Source organism: Nerophis lumbriciformis, linkage group LG18 (assembly GCF_033978685.3).
Source record: "Nerophis lumbriciformis linkage group LG18, RoL_Nlum_v2.1, whole genome shotgun sequence".
Lineage (NCBI taxonomy): Eukaryota > Metazoa > Chordata > Actinopteri > Syngnathiformes > Syngnathidae > Nerophis > Nerophis lumbriciformis.
In genome coordinates this window covers 26,331,004-26,356,165 of record NC_084565.2, presented here as the reverse complement: position 1 = coordinate 26,356,165, position 25,162 = coordinate 26,331,004, and the positions used below count along the sequence as shown (strand labels likewise).

Genomic DNA, 25,162 nt, shown 5'->3' with positions numbered 1-25,162 from the left:
ATGTTGCATAATCTACAAAGATACAAAGACTTGCTATTGCGACATCCAGTGGACACATTTAGAACAGCAGTTTCTTTAATTAAAAAATTTCAGGTTAATTTTTATACTTAGCAAACTCATCCCGCGGGCCGGATAAAACCTGTTTGCGGGCCTGATTTAGCCCTAGGGCCGTACGTTTGACACCCCTGATTTAGAGAGATACTGCCAAGTCACATGACATATGACTACGTAAAAACAGCTTATAATTATAAATAAATATATTGAATATATTAGTTGTCTTTGCAAAGGAATATAAGGAATATCGGATCTTACAGTATAGGTTTGTGTGCGTGTGTGTGTACCTAATGTAGTGGCCAGAAAGTACCGTATTTTTCGGACTATAAGTCGCAGTTTTTTTCATAGTTTGGCCGGGCTCCGGTGCGACTTATGTTTTTTTCTTTTTTTATTATGCATTTTCGGCAGGTGCGACTTATACTCCGGTGCGACTTATACTCCGAAAAATACGGTACATTCTTGATCTGTATTCGCTTTGCCAACAATTTCCAGAGTGTCCTGAGGATGCTTGTTAAGAAAGACGGCGACAGTGACGAGTTACCTCATGTCTCTGTGGTCATAGTCCATGTCGTCATTGTACGAGTGGTTGTAGTGCTGTTGCCTGATGGGATACTGATGCATGGAGGCGTTAGGCTGAGATGTTGTGTAAAAGGGCGGGGGCATGCTATTGCTGGTCTCGCTGCGGTAGTCGCTGTCCCTGTCGTCCACGGCGCTGTCCGGGTCGTCGTCTGCTTGCACAACATGCCACGTGTTACAGTAAGGAGGACTGAATAGTGACGTTTTGACATGTTACTGGTAAAGCTTTACTTTTACAAAAACCAAAACCAGCGAAGTTGGCACATTGTGTAATTCTTAAATAAAAACAGAATACAATGATTTGCAAATCCTTTTCAACTTATATTCAATTGAATAGACTGCAAAGACAAGATATTTAATGTTCGAACTAAGAAACTACTTTTTTTTTTTTTTTTGCAAATTATCATAAACATATTACACATTGCAAAAAAGTTGGCACAGGGGCATTTTTACCACTGTGTTACATGGCCTTTCCTTTTAACAACACTCAGTAAATGTTTGGGAACTGAGACCACCAATTTTTGAAGCTTTTCAGGTGGAATTCTTTCCCATTCTTGCTTGATGTACAGCTTAAGTTGTTCAACAGTCCTGGGTCTCCGTTGTGGTATTTTACGCTTCATATTGTGCCACACATTTTTAAAGGGAGACAGGTCTGGACTACAGGCAGGCCAGTCTAGTACCCGCACTCTTTTACTATGAAGCCACGCTGTTGTAACATGTGGCTTGGCATTGTCTTGCTGTAATAAGAAGGGGTGTCCAAGATAACGTTGCTTGGATGGCAACATATGTTGCTCCAAAAACTGTATGTACCTTTCAGCATTAATGGTGCCTTCACAGATGTGCAAGTTACCCATGCCTTGGGCACTAATACACCCCCATACCATCACAGATGCTAGCTTTTTAAATTTGCGCCTATAACAATCCGGATGGATCTTTTCCTTTTTGGTCCGGAAGACACAACGTCCACAGTTTCCAAAAACAATTTCAAATGCGGACTCGTCAGACCACAGAACACTTTTACACTTTGCATCAGTCCATCTAAGATGAGATCGGGCCCAGCGAAGCTGGCTGCGTTTCTGGGTGTTGTTGATAAATGGTTTTCGCTTTGCATAGTAGAGTTTTCACTTGCACTTAAGAGATGTAGCGACAAACTGTAATTACTGACAGTGGTTTTCTGAAGTGTTCCTGAGCCCATGTGGTGATATCCTTTATACACTGATGTCTCTTTTTGATGCAGTACCGCCTGAGGGATCAAAGGTCCGTAATATCATCGCTTACATTCAGTGATTTCTCCAGATTCTCTGAACCTTTTGATGATATTACGGACCGTAGATGGTGAAATACCTAAATTCCTTGCGATAGCTGGTTGAGAAATGTTGTTCTTAAACTGTTTGACAATTTGCTCACGCATTTGTTCACAAAGTGGTGACCCTCGCCCCATCCTTGTTTGTGAATGACTGAGCATTTCATGGAAGCTGCTTTTATACCCAATCATGGCACCAGAGGTGAGTAGAGTAGCCAGAAATTGTACTCAAGTAAGAGTACTGTTACTTTAGAGATTTATTACTCAAGTAAAAGTAATGAGTAGTCACCCAAATATTTACTTGAGTAAAAGTAAAAAGTATGTTGTGAAAAAACTACTCAAGTACTGAGTAACTGATGAGTAACATACACACACATATCATACATATATACATATATATATATATATATATATATATATATATATATATATATATATATATATATATATATATATATATATACATATACACATACATTGATATATACAGTATATCATTTATATTTATTTATTTTGCCGTTTTTGTTTACATGTTAAAGGTGTTTTAATGAATATACATGCATGTTTAACACATATAGATTCCTTTCTTTCATGTTGACAAGAATATAAGTTGGTGTATTACCTGATTCTGATGACTGGCATTGATTGGAATCAGACAGCAGTGCTTAACGTCCACGTTTTCAAATGCAGGAGAAAAAAAGTTCCTCCTTTCTGTCTAATACCACATGAAAGAAAAGAAATACTTTCAACCTTATTGAAAATAAGATATTCTTCATCTCAGTATGTTAATAATGACTGAATTAATTAATTACATATTACAAAACTGTTGTATACTAATTCATAGATGTTATTTTATTATATAAAAAGGTCAGTAAATGATTCTATATATTTGTAAACGCTTGAAGTGGGAAAGGGGTAGGATTAAATAAGCTTTGCTTCTTCCTACTCCTTTTCGGGCATGATGTAAAATGAAATGATATGAAATTGTGTGATGTATTATGATGTAAGTGTGTTCATGTTCGAAATAAACTAAAGAAAGAAAGAAAGAAAGAAAAGTGGTTGGTTTTTGGTATCTTATTTGTCCAGCTTCCATATTCGTTTTCACACACTTTACAGGAAATACATTGGCGGCAAACTCCGTAGCTTGCTAGCTTGTTTGCGCTGGCTTTCGGAGACTCTTATTTTGAAAGCGCAGGCGCGATGGAGCGGCACTTTTATTGTGAAGACAGGAACTGTGCAGTCAGTCTTTAGGCTTGTGACGGGATGTACGTTTGAAATAAAAAAGTGTCTTTTTTCCTTCACACTTTTGATTGATTGATTGAAACTTGTATTAGTAGATTGCACAGTACAGTACATATTCCGTACAATTGACCACTAAATGGTAACACCCCAATAAGTTTTTCAACTTGTTTAAGTCAGGTCATGTGACCGCCTGGCTCTGTTTGATTGGTCCAACGTCACCAGTGACTGCATCTGATTGGTGGAACGGAGTCGAACGTCACTAGTGACTGCATTTTATTGGTGGAACGGAGTGAAACGTCACCAGTAACGCAGGCACTATGGAGGTCTGTCTGACAGACCAAAACAAACAAAGCGTGCATTAACAGATCGATAAAAATTAGTAGCGAGTAGCGAGCTGAATGTAGATAAAAGTAGCGGAGTAAAAGTAGCGTTTCTTCTCTATAAATATACTCAAGTAAAAGTAAAAGTAAGTTGCATTAAAACTACTCTTAGAAGTACAATTTATCCCAAAAGTTACTCAAGTAGATGTAACGGAGTAAATGTAGCGCGTTACTACCCACCTCTGCATGGCACCCACCTGTTCCCAATTAGCCTGTTCACCTGTGGGATGTTCCAAATAAGTGTTTGATGAGCTTTCTCAGTCTTTTTTGCCACCTGTGCCAGCTTTTTTGAAACATGTTGCAAGCATCAAATTCCAAATGAGCTAATATTTGCAAAAAATCAAGTTTTCCAATTAGAACATTAGGTATCTTGTCTTTGCAGTCTATTCAATTGAATATAGGTTGAAAAGGATTTGCAAATCATTGCATTCTGCTTTTATTTACCATTTACACAACGTGCCAACTTCACTGGTTTTGTAAACAAACAAACTATCATTAAGCTGAAAGGAAGCCATATAAAAGAGGAAACAACATTTTCACTGCAGCTAATGATCTCTTGAGGGAGAAATTGCACAAGGAGATCATTACATCAGGTGAGCCACAGACGGTAAATAAAGATTTATTGGTAGAAGTGCAAAGACTTACTCTGCTGATCTCCCCACAGACTCCAATTACCTGCCAGGAGATAAAGGGATGCGGAAAACCACATTAGAATGATGGATATATCAAGCACGTGAGCAGTCCAGAAGCTAAAGATGTCTACAGTTAAACACACAAGTCTTAGTCATCAGGACGCAGACAGGGTCGAGGAAGGTTTCGTCCGACAAACTGTGTCACTTCACATCCGTCACACCACTCATACTAGACTCGGCCTGCTCTCACAGTTTGTCAGCATCACCCGGTTGTATGCCTCATTTTCAGTTGACAAATGAGCAAGGGAATGAGGGAGTGGAGAGGGCACATGGAGGACGAATGATGAAAGAGGTGGATGCTGAGCTAAAGGCTTGGTTGGTTGACACTCACAGCATTGTGTGGATGGCGCATGGAGCGGCTTCTCCTGTTCCTCTTGGTAGGCACACTGGGGAAGTAAATACACAAACATACAATTGAAAAAAAAAATATTTCCCTAGAGAAAAAGTTGGTCTTCTCATATTTGGGGTCTGTAAAAATGTATATGCGACGATTTCTCTCAAAAGTGAATCGGAGCTTTTCTACTTGTCACTCACAGCAACGCAGTGGCGTGCCGTCAGGGCCAGCAAGGCCTTCTCTGCTGGCCCAACTCATCGGGACCGTTAGCGGATGAATTTGAGAACCTATAGTTTTTTGTTCTTTCTCTGTCTTGCCTCTAGTGGGGGCGGTCACATTTTTTTTCCGCTCCCTTCTTCGCCCTGCTTGCTCTCTTTGTTTTTGTCTTGTCTGAACTTCCGCCCCTCTGTTGCGAGTTGTCGTGATTAAATGTAACGTGTTTATGTGTGCATTGCATGGAGGTTTTTTTCCCCCCACTCCAGACAAGGCCCCCATGGGAGCCCATTCTAGATTGTATTGTTAAAAAAATAAAATAAAATAAAATAAATAAATAAGTGTGTTGTTGTACTGTGCAGGTTTGAAATAAATACTTCAATTCAATTCAAATATTTTTTTTACTCATCTTCTTCCCCAGCGTTTGACCTTTTTCTTATCTTTTACGGGGCGCCTTTGGCGACCCATCAGCGTTCCTATTCTGTAACCCTGTACACTGTTTGTCTAATCTTGAACTGGTTTGTGCTGAAAACATAGTTTTGTTGTACTTGTGCAAGGACTAAAGTCCTATCCTATAGACAGCCAATCAGATCACAAGTTGTTGACAGCAGGCTGATGTTAACGAGACTGTGATTGGATACTCTCTTGTCATTCCAAAGTGAGTATCCAATCACAAGTTTCAATTTTAACAGGAAGTGGGAAGTGTTGCACTGTAGCCAGACCGGGATAGCAGAGAAGGAGAACAAAACATTGATTTAGGTGGCAGATATATATTTGCAAGACCATTTTCAAGAAGGATATTTAAAGAGAAACTACATCTTGTGAGACGATGTCGGCCAACCCCGGAAGCTAGTTCAGCTGTTCTGGTGATGAAACGAGGAAATGCTCGCCTTTTCCACTGGCTTATACGGCGTCGAATAGGAGCTATAAATTGTCAGTTCAAATATTTTATGTCTTCATTTTTAATGTTTTTGGCAATTTTAATTTTGACAGTGCCACATAAGATATGTTTTAATTGCTGATGCGTTTTAATTGATTTTTAAATGCGCCAGAAAAGAACCCGTTTTGTTCACTGTTGATGTGGTTCAATGCACAGTAGGGCGGAAATGTGTTTTTGTATAGTATTTCTCCAGCAATGGTCATGTAGTGACATCAATTATGGTATTTTGAGAGGTAATCATTGAAGTCGGACATCACTGAAGGCCTAGGTGGGAAACGCACTGCAGTAACTTGAAGAGACCAAGCCAGGCTTGGAAAAAAAGTGTGACATCGGGTAAAGTGATTTTATTGATAAAGGTGGCCAAGGAAGCAGATTCAACAGTCAAAAACTGTCGAGCTGCTAAAAAATAAGATATTTGTCTTTTCACTCCAAAATACACCCTGACTGGACTGCTACCAAGTTTTAATAAAATAAATTACGTGCATTCAAATTCCCGGATGACATTGTGACGATAAAATGACATTTTAGTCCAAATATTAAATTATGCAAACGGCCTGTGATTAATCATGATTAATCCAAATTCAAAAGTGGGTATAATCTGGTTAAAAAATGCATCATTTGACAGCACTATTAATAATACATCATAGTTTATCAAAGCAATCCCCATATGCAAATAAGATGCGAAGAACTGGATTTGATTGCATACTTAGTAAGTGCTATGATCATCCAAGACTGGTATGCATGCTTGCCAACCTTAAGACCTGAGAATTAGTGAGAATTTAAAACAATTTCAATGTTTTCTTATAATAATCAAATGAGAGCAGTTTTCTAATATAGATGATTTGGCGCACTTACAATGAAAATAACACTTATTATTGTATGTCTGCGTTGGGGTCCTGCTTTGGAAAAAATGTGTACCCCTTTCAGAGATCACATTTATTTCTCCTTAAAACATTTACATCTTCCACAATGAGATGTAAGCATGGGATGAAGTATATTCCTGTAACTTTCTGTCTGTAAAATATATATTTTTTATCAGCATTTTTTTAATTTAATAACATAATTTCATGGTTAATATACATAAATTAACATTCTTAATAAATGACAGTAAATTGAGCATGCCTCTGATTGAGGAGTCATAGTGTATCGACCTGGAATTGACACGTTATGTGTGATGTTGGGAGTTATACGACTTTGTCGACATCCTCAATACAAATACTCGTTTTGTTCCTGGCTTTGTCATGAATGAGTTGAGAATCGTAACGAGGCCTTTTAGATTTATTAAGGTCTGACATGTTTAGTAACTTTACCAGTGGCAGTAGCCAGACAAAGGTGGCAGTGTGTAAATGGCAATCTGGATTTGACACACTCACAGACTTTCTAATCGGTCAAACGGTAGAGGGCGGGACATCGAAATGAAAACAATAACAAGATTTCGGGGCTGTAAATCTAATTTTGGAATGAGCATATCCCGGCTGAACTACCGTAATCAGTTTTAGAGGTATTCGAAAAGAACATGATTTATTAATGCCTTTTGACATATGAGGGCCATTCAATAATGACTTGGCATGAAATTATTACATATGGATCCTTTAAAACAGGGGTGTCAAACTCAAATACAGAGTGGGACAAAATTTAAAACTGAACAAAGCCGCGGGCCAAGGTTGAACAAATTAACCTTTTAATAGGGACTCAAACAAGTTTTGCATTGAATATTGAACAAGCAAGGCGACATGCAAAATCGAGTGACATGCAAAATCGAGTTTCAAATAATAATAACAATAATTAAAAAATATCAATGGCATATCAAATACAATTTAAATAAAAATCGAACGCCTCTTTTCTATTTGCAGCCTTCTGAGGTAAATATCAACATTAACTTTTTCCACAGCATAATACATTTGAAAATAAAATAACAATGAATAAAACAACCATTCAGGACTTTAAACTGCTCAGTTTGCAACACACTGATCTAATCTGATGTGCCCAAGCCAGATACCTGCCATCTTTTCTTGGATGCTAGTTCATTAATGTCGGGGCTCAGGCTTTGAGCTGAGGCAACCTTCATTATCGAACGAAGGTGTTCATCAGTCATTATATCTCGTAGTCCACCACAGTCTTGGGGGCGTGCCTTAAAGGCACTGTTTTTAATGTCCTCTACGAGCTGTCGTCACGTCCGCTTCTCATCCATTCTAACAACGTGCCGGCCCAGTCACAAGATATGTGCGGCTTCTGTACGCACACACACGTGAATGCAACGCATACTTGATCAACAGCGATACAGGTTACACTGTTAGAAATATACGCCACACTGTGGACCCACACCAAACAAGAATGACAAACACATTTCGGGAGAACATCCGCACCGTAACACAACATAAACACAACAGAACAAATACCCAGAACCCTTTGCAGCATTAACTCTTCCGGGACGCTACAAAATACACCACCCGCTACCACAAACCCCCCCCCACCCCCACACACACACACCTTGTAGCGTCCCGGAAGAGCTGCAAAAGATTCTGGGTATTTGTTCTGTTGTGTTTATGTTGTGTTATATTTGTTGTGCGTATATTTCTAACAGTGTTAAAGTTGTTTATACGGCCACCCTCAGTGTAACCTGTATCGCTGTTGATCAAGGATGTGTTGCATTCACTTGTGTGTGCGTGCAGAAGCCGCACATATTATGTGACTGGGCCAGCACTCGTTGGACTGGATGAAAAGCGGACGTGACGATTTTCGGGAGGGGCACTGAAATTTGAGACTCTCCCGGGAGGGTTGGCAAGTATTAGAATTAGCGGTGAATGAGGTGTTACCGCGGCACCGCCGCTGTATATAATCAGCGGGCCAGCTCTAGTGTTAGTTTGACACCCATGCTTTAAAGCAGGGGTGCTCACACTTTTTCTGCAGGCGAGCTACTTTTCAATTGATCAAGTCGTGGGGATCTACCTCATTCATATATATCATTTATATTTACTTATTTATGAAATATATGTTTTTGTTAACAAGTTAAAGGTGTTTAATGATAATGCAAGCATGTTTAACACATATAGTTAATATTGTTAATACATTAAAGGTGTTTAATGATAATACAAGTATGTTTAATACATATAGTTAATATTGTTAAAAAATTAAAGGTGTTTAATGATAATACAAGCATGTTAAATACATATAGTTAATATTGTTAACAAGTTAAAGGTGTTTAATGATAATACAAGCATGTTTAACACATATAGTTAATATTGTTAACAAGTTAAAGGTGTTTAAAGATAATATAAGCATGTTTAACACATATAGTTAATATTGTTAATAAGTTAAAGGTGTTTAATGATAATACAAGCATGTTTAACACATATAGATTCCTTTCTTTCATGAAGACAAGAATATAAGTTGGTGTATTACCTGATTCTGATGACTTGCATTGATAGGAATCAGACAGTGGTGCTGATAAGGTCCGCATTTTCGAATGGAGGAGAAAAAAAGTCCTCCTTTCTGTCCAATACCACATGAAAGTGGTTGGTTTTTGGCATCTTATTTGTCCAGCTTCCGTACTCCTTTGTATACACTTTACAAGAAATACATTGTCGGCAAACTCCGTAGCTTGCTAGCTTGTGCACGCCAGCTTTCTGAGACTCCTATTTTGTTAGCGCAACTGTGCAGTCGGTCTTTGGAGTTTTGACGACAGGTACGGCGCTAGAGTCTGTTGAAATAAAATGTTTCTCGCCTTCCAGTCGGTAATTTTAATGAGCTGGCAGCAGCCAGCGTCATCTCAGAAGACCCTCGGGTGCCGTGAATGTCAATCAAGTGACGAAAATGATGTCATTGTGAAGATTTATGATCGCTCATTTTTAGGACTATTTTTTTAATGCCTGGCTGGTGATCGACTGACACACCCTCCGAGATCGACCGGTAGCTCGCGATCGACGTAATGAGCGCCCCTGCCCTAGGGTAAACTGGGTGTAACACACGGCACACTGACAAAGCTTAACCTATTGTGACTATGACAATCTACAAGGTTAATGTAGGTTGCTTCTCTTTCTCCCCCTCCATTTTTCTGCATTCTTTCGTATCTCAAGTTATCATTACGTATATGTATTGTTGCATTTAAACAACTGTATTGTTGATAATAAAGGTAAATTATTGGTATTGTTCATTATCAATAGCGCTATTTCTATTGGTATTTGTATTGATCCATTTGTAGTGTAATAATGCTCATTGTCATTTCTGTATTATTTTTTATTTTTCGCTAACTGCTTATTTGCTATTACTTTGACCATCATATTTGTACATGTCGTATTTGCTGATGTTGCTCTATTGTTGTTGTTGTTGTTATTTGCTGTTGTTGTTTTTGTCTCTCTGTCTAATCCCCCTCTTGTCCCCACAATTTCCCCCTCTGTCTTCTTTTTTTTTCTCTTTCTATCCCCTCCTGCTCCGGCCCGGCTGCACTAAATGATAATATAAATACATTTAATAAAGTCAAATACAAATAAGGCAACAAGAGAAGTATCCTACACTTCTCTTTTGTAAAGTAAATCTGAACAGCCGACATGGGCATCTACATCTACTATATGATTTGCCTGAGAAGCTGGACAGGACACACACACACACAAAAAAAAAAAAAAAAAAAAAAAAAATTTTTTTTTTTTTTTTTTTTTTTTTTTAAATAATGTAATGCGATCTACCAATACTACCTTTGCGATCGACTGGTAGATCGCGATCGACGTATTGAGCACCCCTGCTTTAAAGCATCTCGACAGAATAATAGAATAGTGTTGACGATCATTGTTATCTGTTGTGGCCGCTTGTTGTCACCTGTCAGTTATGCACAGGTGCATTGCAAAATCATACAGAATAAATTGTTATGTGTTTATTTAGTCTAGAGTTCAGATGGAATATGATTTAATGTACGGCAGAGATTTGCTGTGCGCAGAGGACGTGTGAGAAATGTGCAATTAATTTAATCGGAAGAATTTCATGAGAATGGTAGCTCCGGGAGATTTTCGGGAGTGGCACTGAAACTCGGGACTCTCTCGGGAAAATCAGGAGAGTTGGACTGTATGCTGGTATGCCATACACACTATTATGAACCAAGAGAAGTAATCGCTTAAGTTTATATTAACATTTTGCATGTAATGTTATAAGAACACAATAGCTAAAAGCTTGCATCGTAAACCAGACAATAGATCTTACATCTTGGTCTCTCATAGCATTGAGTTGCTCAAGCTTCTTGGCCCAGTACCTGGCCTCGTCTTCTGGAATGTCTGCAGCGTACAACACACACATCATGATTGACACACTTGAAAATGAGAAATAAGAAATTGAAAAAAAACAAAGACAACGACCAAGAATAGGACCAAAAAGGTCAAACCTAGTGGCAGTTCGAAGCGGGTGTCCAGCAGCAGCCTGTGAAAGGTCGGGTCTTTGGTGCCGCAGATCTCATTCTCAGCCATGATCACATTGGAGTCCAGGGTCAACCACTGACCTGGACCCTCCTGGGAATAGCAGAAAAAAAAACAACTATGGAAAAAATACATCATTTTTCTTTCAAACCAGACGTACTTTGGTGGGTTCGTCAAAATTATTTAAATTAAAAAAAAAAAATCCTATTTACACAGACACCCCTCAACTTGTTACGTGCTAATAGTTATCAGCAAACAGTAAAGAAGAATGGAATCGTGGACATGATTGGATGAATATTGGAAAATCTGAGCTTTGTTTATGATACATACGTCAGTCAAGTGACAAGAGCAGGCAGGTTTTTAGCTCCTACCAAAACCAGATATCTTATCCATTGTTCCTTTACTGCAGTTAACATAAACAATTCTTAGAAAACATCCAAATTAAAATACTCTCTGGCTGCCATACCAAGAAAAAACAAGCCATACAGATGAGAAAGTCAAACACAAATAGACTGAATAGACATTTAAAAAGTAAAAGAAACCACATTTTTGGGTGTAAATATACAACATAAAGTGGCAAGAATTACATCAATAACGAATAAGCGGTAGAAAATGGATGGATGGATGGATGTTCTCGACCAAAAATCACACCATATTCTCTACTTCTTGCCAGTGTTACCATATTTGAGTTATCGTGCATAAATATTGGGGAAATAACTAAAAAAGTACACAAATTCACTTACCATGTGACAAAAAAGAAAGATCAGTTAGAATAATACGTAATGAGTCATTACAAATACATTGGGTGCAGCCACCATGCACAGTTACTTAAAACAAAACTCACAATTTCTCTGTAATTGTTGGTCTAAAGCTAATCAAGATTTTGTCAAAATAAGGGTAGTAGGTTTTTTTGGGTTGTTCGTAAAAAAAAAAAAGACGTTTTATCATATTCAGGGTCAGCTTGTACTCAGTTCAATACAGTTTCACAAAGTCAGGGTAGTTTATTTATGCTAGACTAGTAACTTTTGTGTTGTTCAAGCATACGTGTCAGAAACAGATGCCATACCTCATTGGACTGCCGTATGCTGCTCAGGGGGATCCACAAAGTGCCCACCATGGTGTCCCAGATCAGCCCTTTATTCCACACCTCCACTGTCAGGCCCAGGTCCAGCCGGTTTATCTCACTGTGCAGCACAATGAGACAGAGAAGTGTTAAAGAAAATAAAAATAAATCAATAAAATATAAATATACACACTCATATATATATACACCATAACAAGCCTGTTTTGCAGGTTTCCCTGCTAGTCAGGGGATTTTATCAAATAAAATCCCCTCAAGGAGATAAATAGATAGACAGATAGATAGATAGATACCGTATTTTTATTTTTATGACAATAAGTCGCAGTTTTTTTCATCGTTTGGCCGGGCTCCAGTGCCACTTATATATGTTTTTTTCTTTTTTTATTATGCATTTTCGGCAGGTGCGACTTATACTCCGGTGCGACTTATACTCCGAAAAATACGGTAGATATATATATATATATATATATATATATATATATATATATATATATATATATGTATAAAATCCCCTCAGGGAAAGTTGAAAAAAAACATATATATATATACGAAACAGGCTTGTAGGGATGATATAACCTCTTGTGTTTTTTCCTGACCTAACGTGTATATATGTACATTTATATACACACACATGTATATATATATATATATATATATATATATATATATATATATATATATATATATATATATATATATGTGTGTGTATATGTATATATAAAATCCCCTCAGGGAAATATATATATATAAAAAAATCCCCTCAGGGGAAAAAAATAAATATATATATATATACACATACAGTATATACATACATCTATACAGATGTATATATGTATGTATATACGTATATATATACATATATATACATGTATATACATATATATATATACATACATGTATATACACATGTATATATGTCTATACATACATATATATACACACGTATATACACATACATATATACATGTATATACACATACATATATACATGTATATACACATACATATATACATGTATATATACATACGTATATACATACATATATACATATATGTATGTGTGGGAAAAAAATCACAAGACTATTTCATCTCTACAGGCCTGTTTCATGAGGGGGTTCCCTCAATCATGATGATTGAGGGAACCCCCTCATGAAACAGGCCTGTAGAGATGAAATAGTCTTGTGATTTTTTTCCCACACATACATATATTGCGCTCTACTACGGTATCGAGCACTATTTTTTGGATAACCTTATTAAGACATATACATATATACATACGTATATACATACATATATACATACGTATATACATACGTATATACATACATATATGTACACATACATATATGCATGTATATATATACACACACACACATATACTGTATATACATACATATATATATATATATATATATATATATATATATATATATATACAGTCGCGATCAAAAGTTTACATACACTTGTAAAGAACATAATGTCATGGCTGTCTTGAGTTTCCAATAATTTCTGCAACTCTTATTTTTTTGTGATAGAGTGATTGGAGCACATACTTGTTGGTCACAAAAAACATTCATGAAGTTTGGTTCTTTTATGAATTTATTATGGGTCTACTGAAAATGTGACCAAATCTGCTGGGTCAAAAGTATACATACAGCAATGTTAATATTTGGTTACATGTACTTTGGCAAGTTTCACTGCAATAAGGTGCTTTTGGTAGCCATACACAAGCTTCTGGTTGAATTTTTGACCACTCCTCTTGACAAAATTGGTGCAGTTCAGATGAATTGCATTGTCCACACGTTTAAGTCAGGACTTTGGGAAGGCCATTCTAAAACCTTAATTCTAGCCTGATTTAGCCATTCCTTTACCACTTTTGACGTGTGTTTGGGGTCATTGTCCTGTTGGAACACCCAACTGCGCCCAAGACCCAACCTCCGGGCTGATGATTTTAGGTTGTCCTGAAGAATTTGGAGGTAATTCTCCTTTTTCATTGTCCCATTTACTCTCTGTAAAGCACCAGTTCCATTGGCAGCAAAACAGGCCCAGAGCATAATACTACCACCACCATGCTTGACGGTAATTTGTTGCGTGACCTGCTGCAGCCCACCAAACCGGGGACCAAAACCTATGCAGAAACAGTGGATGTTCTGACCCAGCATTTTTCACCCAAACCATTAATGCTCGCAGAAAGGTTTAGATTCCACAGACGCAATCAAGAAGAGGGGGAATCTGTTACCATGTTTGTTGCAGCGCTGAGGAAATTAGCTGAGCATTGTGAATTTGGGCAAGGTTTAAATGACGCATTAAGAGACAGATTGGTCCTCGGACTGAGAAATGAAGCCGCTCAGAAGAAACTGCTGACCGAAAGTAACCCAACGTTGCAGAAAGTCATTGAAATCAGTGTCGCCATGGAAATGGCCTCAAAAGAGGCTCACCAAATGAACGCTACAGGCGGAGTGCATACAGTTCAAACGGATAGACCTAGTGGACAAGGGACATGTTTCCGTTGTGGAAAAATCAGGACACCTAGCCACGTCATGCTGGTGTAAGGATATGGACTGTCGCAGTTGTGGAAAAAGAGGCCATATCGAGCGGGCCTGCTTAAGAAAAAAGAACAAGGAGAAAACATCAAAGTCTGCCAACATACATGACTCTGTGAAGAACAGGAGAAAAACACAGGTGCACACTGTGAGACAAAGGGAGACTGTGTCCAGCGATTCTTCGGAAGGAGAACAGGAGATGAGTGTACACACCCTGAATATAATGAAGATGGATGAAGATTCAGAGGGTTACTGGGTGGAGCCCATGCTGGAGGGGCACCCAGTGAGTATGCAAATAGACACTGGTTCAAAAGCATCCATCATCTCAGATGGGGTTTACAAAAAAGTTTTGAGACACCTTCCGCTGCGACAGTCTGATACTAGGTTCAAAACCTATCTAGGGGAACCTGTACCCATGGCAGGAATGACTGATGTCGTGGTCCAGAGTAACAATCAGATGAGGAAGCTTCACATCTATATTGTTAAAGGTGATTACCCGGCTATTCTGGGACGTGTGTGGCTAGAGAAAATGAAGCTAAGCTGGCACACTGTAAAAATGGTATCACCAACGACTACTAGTCTAGCTGCCAGAGGTGGGACCAAGTCATTGCTTTGCAAGTCACAAGTAAGTCTCAAGTCTTTACCCTCAAGTCTCGAGTCAAGTCCCGAGTCAAGACAGGGCAAGTCCGAGTCAAGTCCAAAGTCAAGACTGGAAAGTCTCAAGTCAAGTCCCAAGTCCTGCATTTTGAGTTTCGAGTCCTTTCAAGTCATTTAACCACAGACTAATATTTTTACACAGATTGTGTATGCTTTTAAAACGCTGTATTTATTTATTAAAACAAGTGCATTTGAAATTGCAGGGGAAAAGATAGTGCTGACATTGCACTTCAAAATAGCACTATTAACCAGTCATTTTAAACATGTAACTCATTCCTTTACAGAATAAACACATTTGAAAAAAAAACAAGTGCAACTGTACTTATTTGCACAAAAGTGTTAACATTGTATTTCCATGGCATATTGCATTGTAACTAGTTCCACAGCAGTTTCTATCCTGTTCTTACCTTATCTCATTGATCTCATCTCATACTGTATGTGTGTTTATGTGTGCGTACACATGAAAAACATAACAAATATATGAACATAACAATGAACAGAGTTGTACTTTTTAGATGTCAGGACCCTATGCAATATGTACACATATTCTTAATATAGTATACATTTTAACTGACCTTTATTTGACTATGTTTGTCTTTTTGTAGGTGGCTAAAATACACGGTGCTGCTGACTGCCGTCTAACGTTACGTTACTGTGTGTGATACATTGACTAACGTAATGTTACTGTGTGTGATACATTGACTAACGTAACGTTATGTATAGGTACCTCATGAAACCCTGCTTAAAAAAAAATCACTTGACAAAAAGTATGAATAAGGTAGCAAACTGCAGTGGACGCAACAGATTGCCGTGTTTGCAATGACGTTATAACCATAGACATCTTATAAGTAGACGCAGCATTGGTTGCTGTGACGTGAGCAATTTGGCCGCCATCTTGAAGTGCTGATGAGGAGCCGGCGAGCAGCCGAAACTGACAGATGACAGGTAGAAAACAAAGATGGTGGGGTTCAGCGTTTTCCTGCTCAAATGAGCGGACTGTTGAAAATAGGAATCGGGGGATTACTTTTCACAAGTGAGATTTAACATTAACGTACTATTGGTTGTATTTTATGAAAATAATATTACCACAGAGTTGAGAAGGATCAAAGATCTTCAATATTTGTATGTGAAAATCACAAAGAAATCTTCTGGGGGAGGATGACGCCCTACAGGGGTTTGGTTTACAAACTTTCAGCCCCACCTAAAACAAAATTCACCAGCCGCCACTGATTATGATGCATTCTCATTTTAGGCAAAGTATAAGACAATACTTTAACAGTATAATTGTAACCAGGAATCAGTCTTCAAGTAACAATATTCAAATACTAACATTGTTGGGTTGAACAGAATTTGGTTTTATTCTGAATCCAGTGAAACAGATTGGTGGTTTTAGCTGATATGAAGACTTTCAGGTGTTTATATATGTTTAAGTATTTGGCAGACGCTTTTATCCAAAGCGACTTACATAAAATAATACATATAAAACAATCACTGCAAAAATTATCATTTAAGGGAAGAATGTAATAGAAAATATCAATACAAAGTGTCAAGACAGAATAAACTATCTGCTGCTGAAGCAACAGAGATACAGTCTATAGGTCCCTAAGATATATAGATATCTAATGTATTCATACATTGTTTATGTAGGATACACACATATGTATATATAACCTAATCATATTGTTTCTTCAATTTAAAAATAGATTACCGTTTTTTTCCCCCTTCTCTGGGATTATATTCCCAGTTTTGATCTCGGACGTCTGGTCATTTATAGTGTATAAGAATATTATATTACTGTTAAGCAAACTATGAATGCCAAGAAAACGGAAATGCTGATTATCGGTCCTGCTAAACACCGACATTTATTTAATAATACCACCTTAACATTTGACAACCAAACAATTACACAAGGCGAATCAGTAAAGAATCTGGGTATTATCTTCGACCCAACTCTCTCGTTTGAATCACACATTAAGAGTGTTACTAAAACGGCCTTCTTTCATCTCCGTAATATCGCTAAAATTCGTTCTATTTTATCCACTAGCGACGCTGAGATCATTATTCATGCGTTCGTTACGTCTCGTCTCGACTACTGTAATGTATTATTTTCGGGTCTCCCTATGTCTAGCATTAAAAAATTACAGTTGGTACAAAATGCGGCTGCTAGACTTTTGACAAGAACAAGAAAGTTTGATCATATTACGCCTATACTGGCTCACCTGCACTGGCTTCCTGTGCACTTAAGAAGTGACTTTAAGGTTTTACTACTTACGTATAAAATACTACACGGTCTAGCTCCGTCCTATCTTGTCGATTGCATTGTACCATATGTCCCGGCAAGAAATCTGCGTTCAAAGAACTCCGGCTTATTAGTGATTCCCAGAGCCCAAAAGAAGTCTGCGGGCTATAGAGCGTTTTCTATTCGGGCTCCAGTACTATGGAATGCCCTCCCGGTAACAATTAGAGATGCTACCTCAGTAGAAGCATTTAAGTCCCATCTTAAAACTCATTTGTATACTCTAGTCTTTAAATAGCCCCCGTTAGACCAGTTGATCTGCCGTTTCTTTTCTTTTCTCCTCTGCTCCCCTTTTCCTTGAGGGGGGGGGGGGCACAGGTCCGGTGGCCATGGATGAAGTGCTGGCTGTCCAGAGTCGGGACCCGGGGTGGACCGCTCGCCTGTGCATCGGCTGGGAACATCTCTACGCTGCTGACCCGTCTCCGCTCGGGATGGTGTCCTGCTGGCCCCACTATGGACTGGACTCTTACTATTATGTTGGATCCACTATGGACTGGACTCTCACAATATTATGTCAGACCCACTCGACATCCATTGCTTTCGGTCTCCCCTAGAGGGGGGGGGTTACCCACATATGCGGTCCTCTCCAAGATTTCTCATAGTCATTCACATCGACGTCCCACTGGGGTGAGTTTTTCCTTGCCCGTATGTGGGCTTTGTACCGAGGATGTCGTTGTGGCTTGTGCAGCCCTTTGAGACACTTGTGATTTAGGGCTATATAAATAAAGATTGATTGATTGATTGATTGATGAATAATAAAACACGCCAAAACATGTGTCTGTTATCATGGCTACACGTATGACAAAAAAGGGGGTGAAAATCAGTCGTATTCAGTGAGGTAAAATGAATTAAATGCGCTGACAGTTCATTGCTCCTGCCAAATGAATTGCACTGAGTGGAGCGGATCACCACTCCAAGATGGCGGCCACGCGCCTCGTCTGCGCCAGTAGGCAGTAGCGCTCGACTTATAAGATGTCTATGGTTATAACGTTAGCAGTGAGTTTGCAGCCTCACTGATTTAACTACACAGCAAATAAAAGTCACGTTACTTAGCCAATAAACGTTATCTTACATTCAAAACTTACCCTTCTTTGTGCAACTTCAAATGTCGAACGAAGTTGGAAGTTGTTGCGTCTCCGTCTGTAATATTCGAACTGCGTGATTTGCATACCGCAATTCGTTTTTTGTTGACCAAGTCGTAGTTTTTATACCCGAACGAAACCAACTTTAACATAATTGTTTATCACTGGCACGTTGTTGGACAACTCTAGTTCATTGGTTGTCCTGCAATTTGATTGGATGAATGCTGTGTGATGAAAACAACGTATATCTAATTTGATTGGCTGTTGTACTGACAGCACACCAGCTGACAGGAATAACACGCTGATAGACAGACGAAGAAAATGAAAAATACGGAGCGCTCCCAAATAACTTTTTAAGCTTTGGATTTTGGGGAAAGTGGCAAGTCATGTCAAGTCATGTCAAGTCAAAAGGCTCAAGTCCAAGTGAAGTCACAAGTCATTGATGTTAACTTTTAAGTCGAGTTGCAAGTCTCTTCACATTTTGTCAAGTCGAGTCTAAAGTCATCAAATTCATGACTCGAGTCTGACTCGAGTCCAAGTCATGTGACTCGAGTCCACACCTCTGCTAGCTGCTATTTTGAGGAAACATGATGAGGTTTTCCGGAAGGAGTTGGGCAGTATGAAGGACATTACTGTCAAGCTAAACATTAAACCGGAAACAACACCAAAGTTTATGAAGGCCAGGTCGGTACCATATGCTAACCGATCGAAAGTGGGGGATGAGTTGGACGCCTTAGTTAAAAGCGGTGTTTTGGAACCGGTGACTGTCAGCGAGTGGGCCACGCCCATAGTTCCCGTACCCAAGAAGACGGGAGAAATACGAATCTGTGGAGATTTCAAAGTGACACTGAACCCTGTACTGTCAGGAGAACAGTATCCTCTTCCCCGCATTGACGATTTGTTTGCTGGGCTGAGTAAGGGGCAAAAGTTTAGCAAAATAGACCTTAACCAAGCCTACTTACAAATGCACGTGCATGAGGATTCTAAAGACTTGCTCACCATAACTACACAAAAGGGGCTTTTCAAATATTGTCGATTCCCTTTCAGGATCACATCAGCCCCTGCACTTTTCCAACGTGCCATGGATCAGATCCTACATGGCCTCCCTGGTGTACAGTGCTATTTGGACGATATTCTGTGCACAGGAAGTACGGACCAAGAACATCTGGACAATTTGGATGCTGCTCTTCAAAGGCTGAAAGAGTATGGGCTCAGGGTTCGCAAAGACAAGTGCAAATTTTTTCAACTGTCTGTTGAATATTTAGGACATGTAATTGATGCCCGAGGGTTGCATACTGCGCCGTCAAAGGTTCGAGCGATAGTGGATGCCCCGCCGCCAGAGAATGTTAGCCAACGTTCATTCTTGGGCTTACTGAATTATTATGGCCGTTTTATACCGAACTTGTCATCCAGACTCAAGCCGCTGCATGACTTACTTTGTCAAGGAAAGAAGTGGAATTGGAGTGATGCCTGTCAAGAGGTTTTTCAGAAAACAAAGGAGACATTAGTGACGTCAGGGGTACTGACCCATTTCGATCCATCACTCCCCATTCAGTTGGCCTGCGATGCATCCCCGTATGGAGTGGGGGCGGTCATTTCACATTTAATGCCAAATGGGGTAGAGAGGCCTATAGCATTTGCATCACGGACCTTGAACAAAGCAGAGACTAACTATGCTCAGATAGAGCGGGAGGCGTTGAGCATAGTCTATGGGGTTCGCAAGTTCCATCAGTACCTGTATGGGAGACAATTTACATTGCTGACAGATCACCGACCCCTGACGACCATCCTGGGGTCGCACACTGGGTTACCCTCACTTGCCCCGAGTCACATGCAGCGGTGGGCGTTGCTCTTGTCAGCACACTCGTATGACATCAAGTATCGCAAGGCTGACCTGCACGGCAACGCCGATGCCCTGTCCAGGTTGCCTCTTCCTATCACCAGGCCTGAGCCGCGGGCAGCAGAAATCTTTTACTTCAGTCAAGTGGATGGTGCGCCAGTTTCTGCTGCTCATGTGAGGAGGGCCTCTCGCACTGACCCTGTCCTGTCTGCGGTGATGGACATGGTGATGGGGAGTAGATCAGGTAGCGATGCCCCCAGTATTCAACCGTATCTCTCCAGGAGAGCAGAACTGTCGGTGCAATCTGGTTGCTTACTGTGGGGGAGGAGGGTGGTTATCCCGCCATCATTGCGTAAATCAGTTCTGCAACAGCTCCATGCAGGTCACAGTGGAATAGTTCGAATGAAGGAGATAGCAAATAGTTACTTCTGGTGGCCAGGAGTGGACAGAGAGATAGAGACTACCGCCAAAACCTGTTCCTCATGCCAAGAAGTTAGGAAGGCACCCCAACTAGCTCCTCTACATCCCTGGGAGTTTCCCGAGGAACCATGGCAACGGGTGCACATTGATTTTGCAGGACCTGTAGAGGGTTGTATGCTCCTTGTGTGTGTGGACGCCCACAGTAAGTGGCCGGAAGTGGCCATAATGAAAACCACTACCACTGCAAAGACTATTGAGAGGCTGGGGGAGATTTTCAGCCGGTTCGGTTCTCCTCTTCAGTTGGTCTCAGATAACGGGCCACAACTGGTGTCACAAGAAATGACTACCTTCCTTGAAGCAAATGGCGTACAACACATTCGATCCGCACCATTTCACCCTGCGACCAACGGTCTTGCTGAAAGGTTTGTGCAGACCATGAAGAAAGCTTTGAAGACATCTCAAGAGCAGGGATCATTTCACCAGAGATTGCATAGATTCCTGTTGAGCTATAGGAATACTCCCCATGCCACTACTAAAGTTTCCCCCGCTTGTCTTATGTTCAAAAGAAACCTTCGAACAAACTTTGACTTTCTGAAGCCGACAACGTTGAAGGATATTGTTCAGCATCAACAAGAGAAACAGATTCAACAAAGAATGCAGAAGGCTAAAGAAAGAGTCTTCTCTCCGGATGAGCCAGTGTTAGCAAGGAACTACAGTACTGGCCCCCGATGGGTCTCTGCAACCATAGTCAAGCGATCTGGTCCTGTCTCTTACACCGTTAGTACTGCTGCTGGACTGGTATGGAAAAGACACGTCGATCAACTTCTTCAGGCAACAGCATCGACCCCCAACCAGCCGTCGGTGGATACTCCGAACGAGTCCGAGTTCAGCGCACCCCATCTCCTGCTGCCACCACCCCAAAGAACAATGGAATATACTGGTGAGACTTCTGCTTCCGACTCTTCACTACGAGATCCTGTGATGGATGTTCCAACACGCACGGCTGTTCCAGAGTCACCCAGCGGAGACCGTAAGACTGAACATTCTGTTGAGCCCCGTTATCCGGTAAGAGAACGTCGTCCTCCAGAACGCCTGAACTTATAGACTCTATGTTTAGAGACCAACCCAAACCAACTGGGGCAGAATAATCCCCATGGGTGTGGTCACGGGGTGAGGCCGTTTAACCTCATCTCAGAGTTATGTTGGGTAACTGTTACCAAACAATGTTAAAAAAAAAAAAAAAAAAAAAAAAAATAGGTGAGGTGCCCATGATACAGTTAAGTTATGGTGTTTTGCTATAAGGATTTTGTTGTTGGGGGGGGGGGGGGGATTTTTTCTAAGGGGGGAGGAGATGTTATGTTTTGGACATCGCAACTTGCCGTAGTTGTAAGCAATGCATGATGGGAACCCGGATGTTGTGTTGTTGTATTGAAGTGCCGGCTGAAATAAAGACACGCTAAGAAATAGCTCCGTGCCCGTCTACTTTATGGGTCGTAGACAAACTTACAAATACCGGGGACATACATAACAAACATATTGCTGGGTATTGTGGCCAAACAGCTAAATTTTTGTTTCATCTGACCACAGAACTTTATTCCAGAAGGTCTTATCTTTGTCCATGTGATGTCAACCAGAAGCTTGCCAGAAGCTTGTGGATGGCTACCAAAAGCGCCTTATTGCAGTGAAACTTGCCAAGGGACATGTAGCCAAATATTAACATTGCTGTATGTATACTTTTGATCCAGCAGATTTGGTCACATTTTCAGTAGACCCATAATAAATTCATAAAAGAACCAAACTTCATGAATGTTTTTTGTGACCAACAAGTATGTGCTCCAATCACTCTGTCACAAAAAAATAAGAGTTGTAGAAAATATTGGACCCTTCACAGTTCCAAATTTTTCAGACATGAAGGACAAACTGCAGTAAACTCTGTTGATGGATAAACACTGTGATTGAATGATGATGCATTGAAAAGAGATGCTGATTGTCAAGTACAATATCGGCAGGATACAAGAGGCGGGGAGAAGGCACACGCTGTACAGTTTATCTATGACACACTGCAGTGAACTCAATGCCTTTTATCCACCTAGCAACAGCAATGCATAAACTCACTGGACATTTCATTAGGTACACCTGCACTCATCTAACAGACTAAGTATTCACTTTAAATGTTTAATATCGTGGTGCATCACATGCTGAAAGGGGTTTCTAATATTTTGGTAACCTTATTTGGCCATATTAAAGCGATTATTGTTAAATAATAAATCGAGAATATTTTAAAACATAATAATTTAATATAAAACGACTGTATTAGTAGATCATTGTCTATTGAACAATGCTTTTCATACAGATATTGTGGCCAGTAAGAATAGTTTTATGTATTAAAATAGATATACAGCATCATACTTTTAGATTTTTATAAACTCACAACTACAAACAAAATATATACAGTTTTAAATAGTATATATGTCAGGGGTAGGGAACCGATGGCTCTAGAGCCAGATGTGGCTCTTTTGATGGCTGCATCTGGCTCTCAGATAAATCTTAGCTGACATTGCTTAACACGATAAGTAATGAATAATTCCGCTGGTAATCACAGTGTTAAAAATAACGTTGAAAATATAAAACATTCTCATGCATTTTAATCCATCCATCCGTTTTCTACCGCACCTGTTCAAGAAGTCGCATTATTGTTAAGAAGTATTGTATTTATTATTGGTTAGCTTCAGAATAACAATGTTATTAAAAATAATAAGAGACTTATTACACTCTAAAAATGTTGGTCTTACTTAAAAATGCACGCATTTAGTTTTATTCAGTGTAAAAAAAGATTATATGGCTCTCACGGAAATACATTTTAAAATATTTGGCTTTCATGGCTCTTTCAGCCAAAAAGGTTCCCGACCCCTGGTCTATGTCATTCAATGATATACATTTTCTTTTCTTTAAAAAAACAACAAAAAAACAACTTTAATACAGATTTACTAAATGCTGTAACTAATTAGTATAAAGAGAAAATCCCCATTGCAAATTACATTTATTTGCAGAATGTAAACAAATTATATATGGATGACCAATTTCAATAAATACAAGGGCTCAGCGATCGATTGTTTTAGTAATCAAGCAATCTATTGCTTATTTTGTTCTTCATAGCCTCATTGTGTATTTTAGGGAAACAGTATGAATAAACTATCTTTCTGCTTGCCATTGATAAATATTTCTGGTCTTGTCATCCTCCTCAGAAGGGTGACATGCCTGTGCGGCTGGATCAAAAGAAACGTCTGAGACGCTTTACTGAACCAAAAGATGCTTCATTACAAGCGAGTGTCATTATACAGGACTGCAGTTCCTGGAGGAGGTCAGGTCACTCCTAACTTGGAGGAGCCAAACCATCAGCTTGTATGTTCCTACCTCCTGTCTGTGTGTGTGTGTGTGTGTGTGTGTGTGTGTGTGTGTGTGCGTGTGTGTGTGTGTGTGTGTGTGTGTGTTCCTGACCATAAAGGGGATGTTTGTGTGTAAGTGTCTGCAAAAACAGATACCGATCACAACTTAGAAGTTGGCATAAGGCTAAAAACTAGTGTTGTCCCAATACCAATATTTTGGTACCGGTACCAAAATTATTTCGATACTTTTCGGTTCTTTTCTAAATAAGGGAGACCACAAAAAAATTGCATTATTGGCTTTATTTTAACAAAAAAATCTTACGGTACGTTAAACATATGTTTCTTATCGCAAGTTTGTCCTTAAATAAAATAGTGAACATACAAGACAACTTGTCTTTTATTAGTAAGTAAGCAAACAAAGGCTCCTAATTTAGCTGCTGGCATTTTCCATTCTATTGTTTTGTCAAAATTATTAAGGACAATTATTAATCTACTTGGGGTGGCGGACCGGTACTTTTCAGAGGCGGTATAGTACCAAATATGATTCATTAGTATCGCGGTACTATACTAATACCGGTATACCGTACAACCCTAGGCGAAACATGTAGTCTCTTCTCACGGATAGGGCCATCATCTTTGCATACCAAGGTCAAATTTATTTGCCCTTTCTTCTGTGAGAACTAATCCAATCCACACACAAATGTCCAACTAATCCTCTATTTAA

At 39.4% G+C, this 25,162-nt stretch overlaps 1 protein-coding gene across 1 annotated transcript in view; it reads right to left on the bottom strand.

The window, feature by feature from the left end:
• unc13a (unc-13 homolog A (C. elegans)) overlaps positions 1–25,162 on the bottom strand; it is a 147,963-nt gene that overhangs the window by 108,452 nt on the left and 14,349 nt on the right. The window contains exons 3-8 of the mRNA XM_061977917.1: positions 12,200–12,317; positions 11,103–11,226; positions 10,925–10,995; positions 4,579–4,633; positions 4,201–4,230; positions 596–782 (exon numbers count right to left, since the gene is read on the bottom strand). Of these exons, the coding sequence (XP_061833901.1) occupies positions 596–782; positions 4,201–4,230; positions 4,579–4,633; positions 10,925–10,995; positions 11,103–11,226; positions 12,200–12,317 (585 nt within the window). The remainder of the gene's footprint in view (positions 1–595; positions 783–4,200; positions 4,231–4,578; positions 4,634–10,924; positions 10,996–11,102; positions 11,227–12,199; positions 12,318–25,162) is intronic.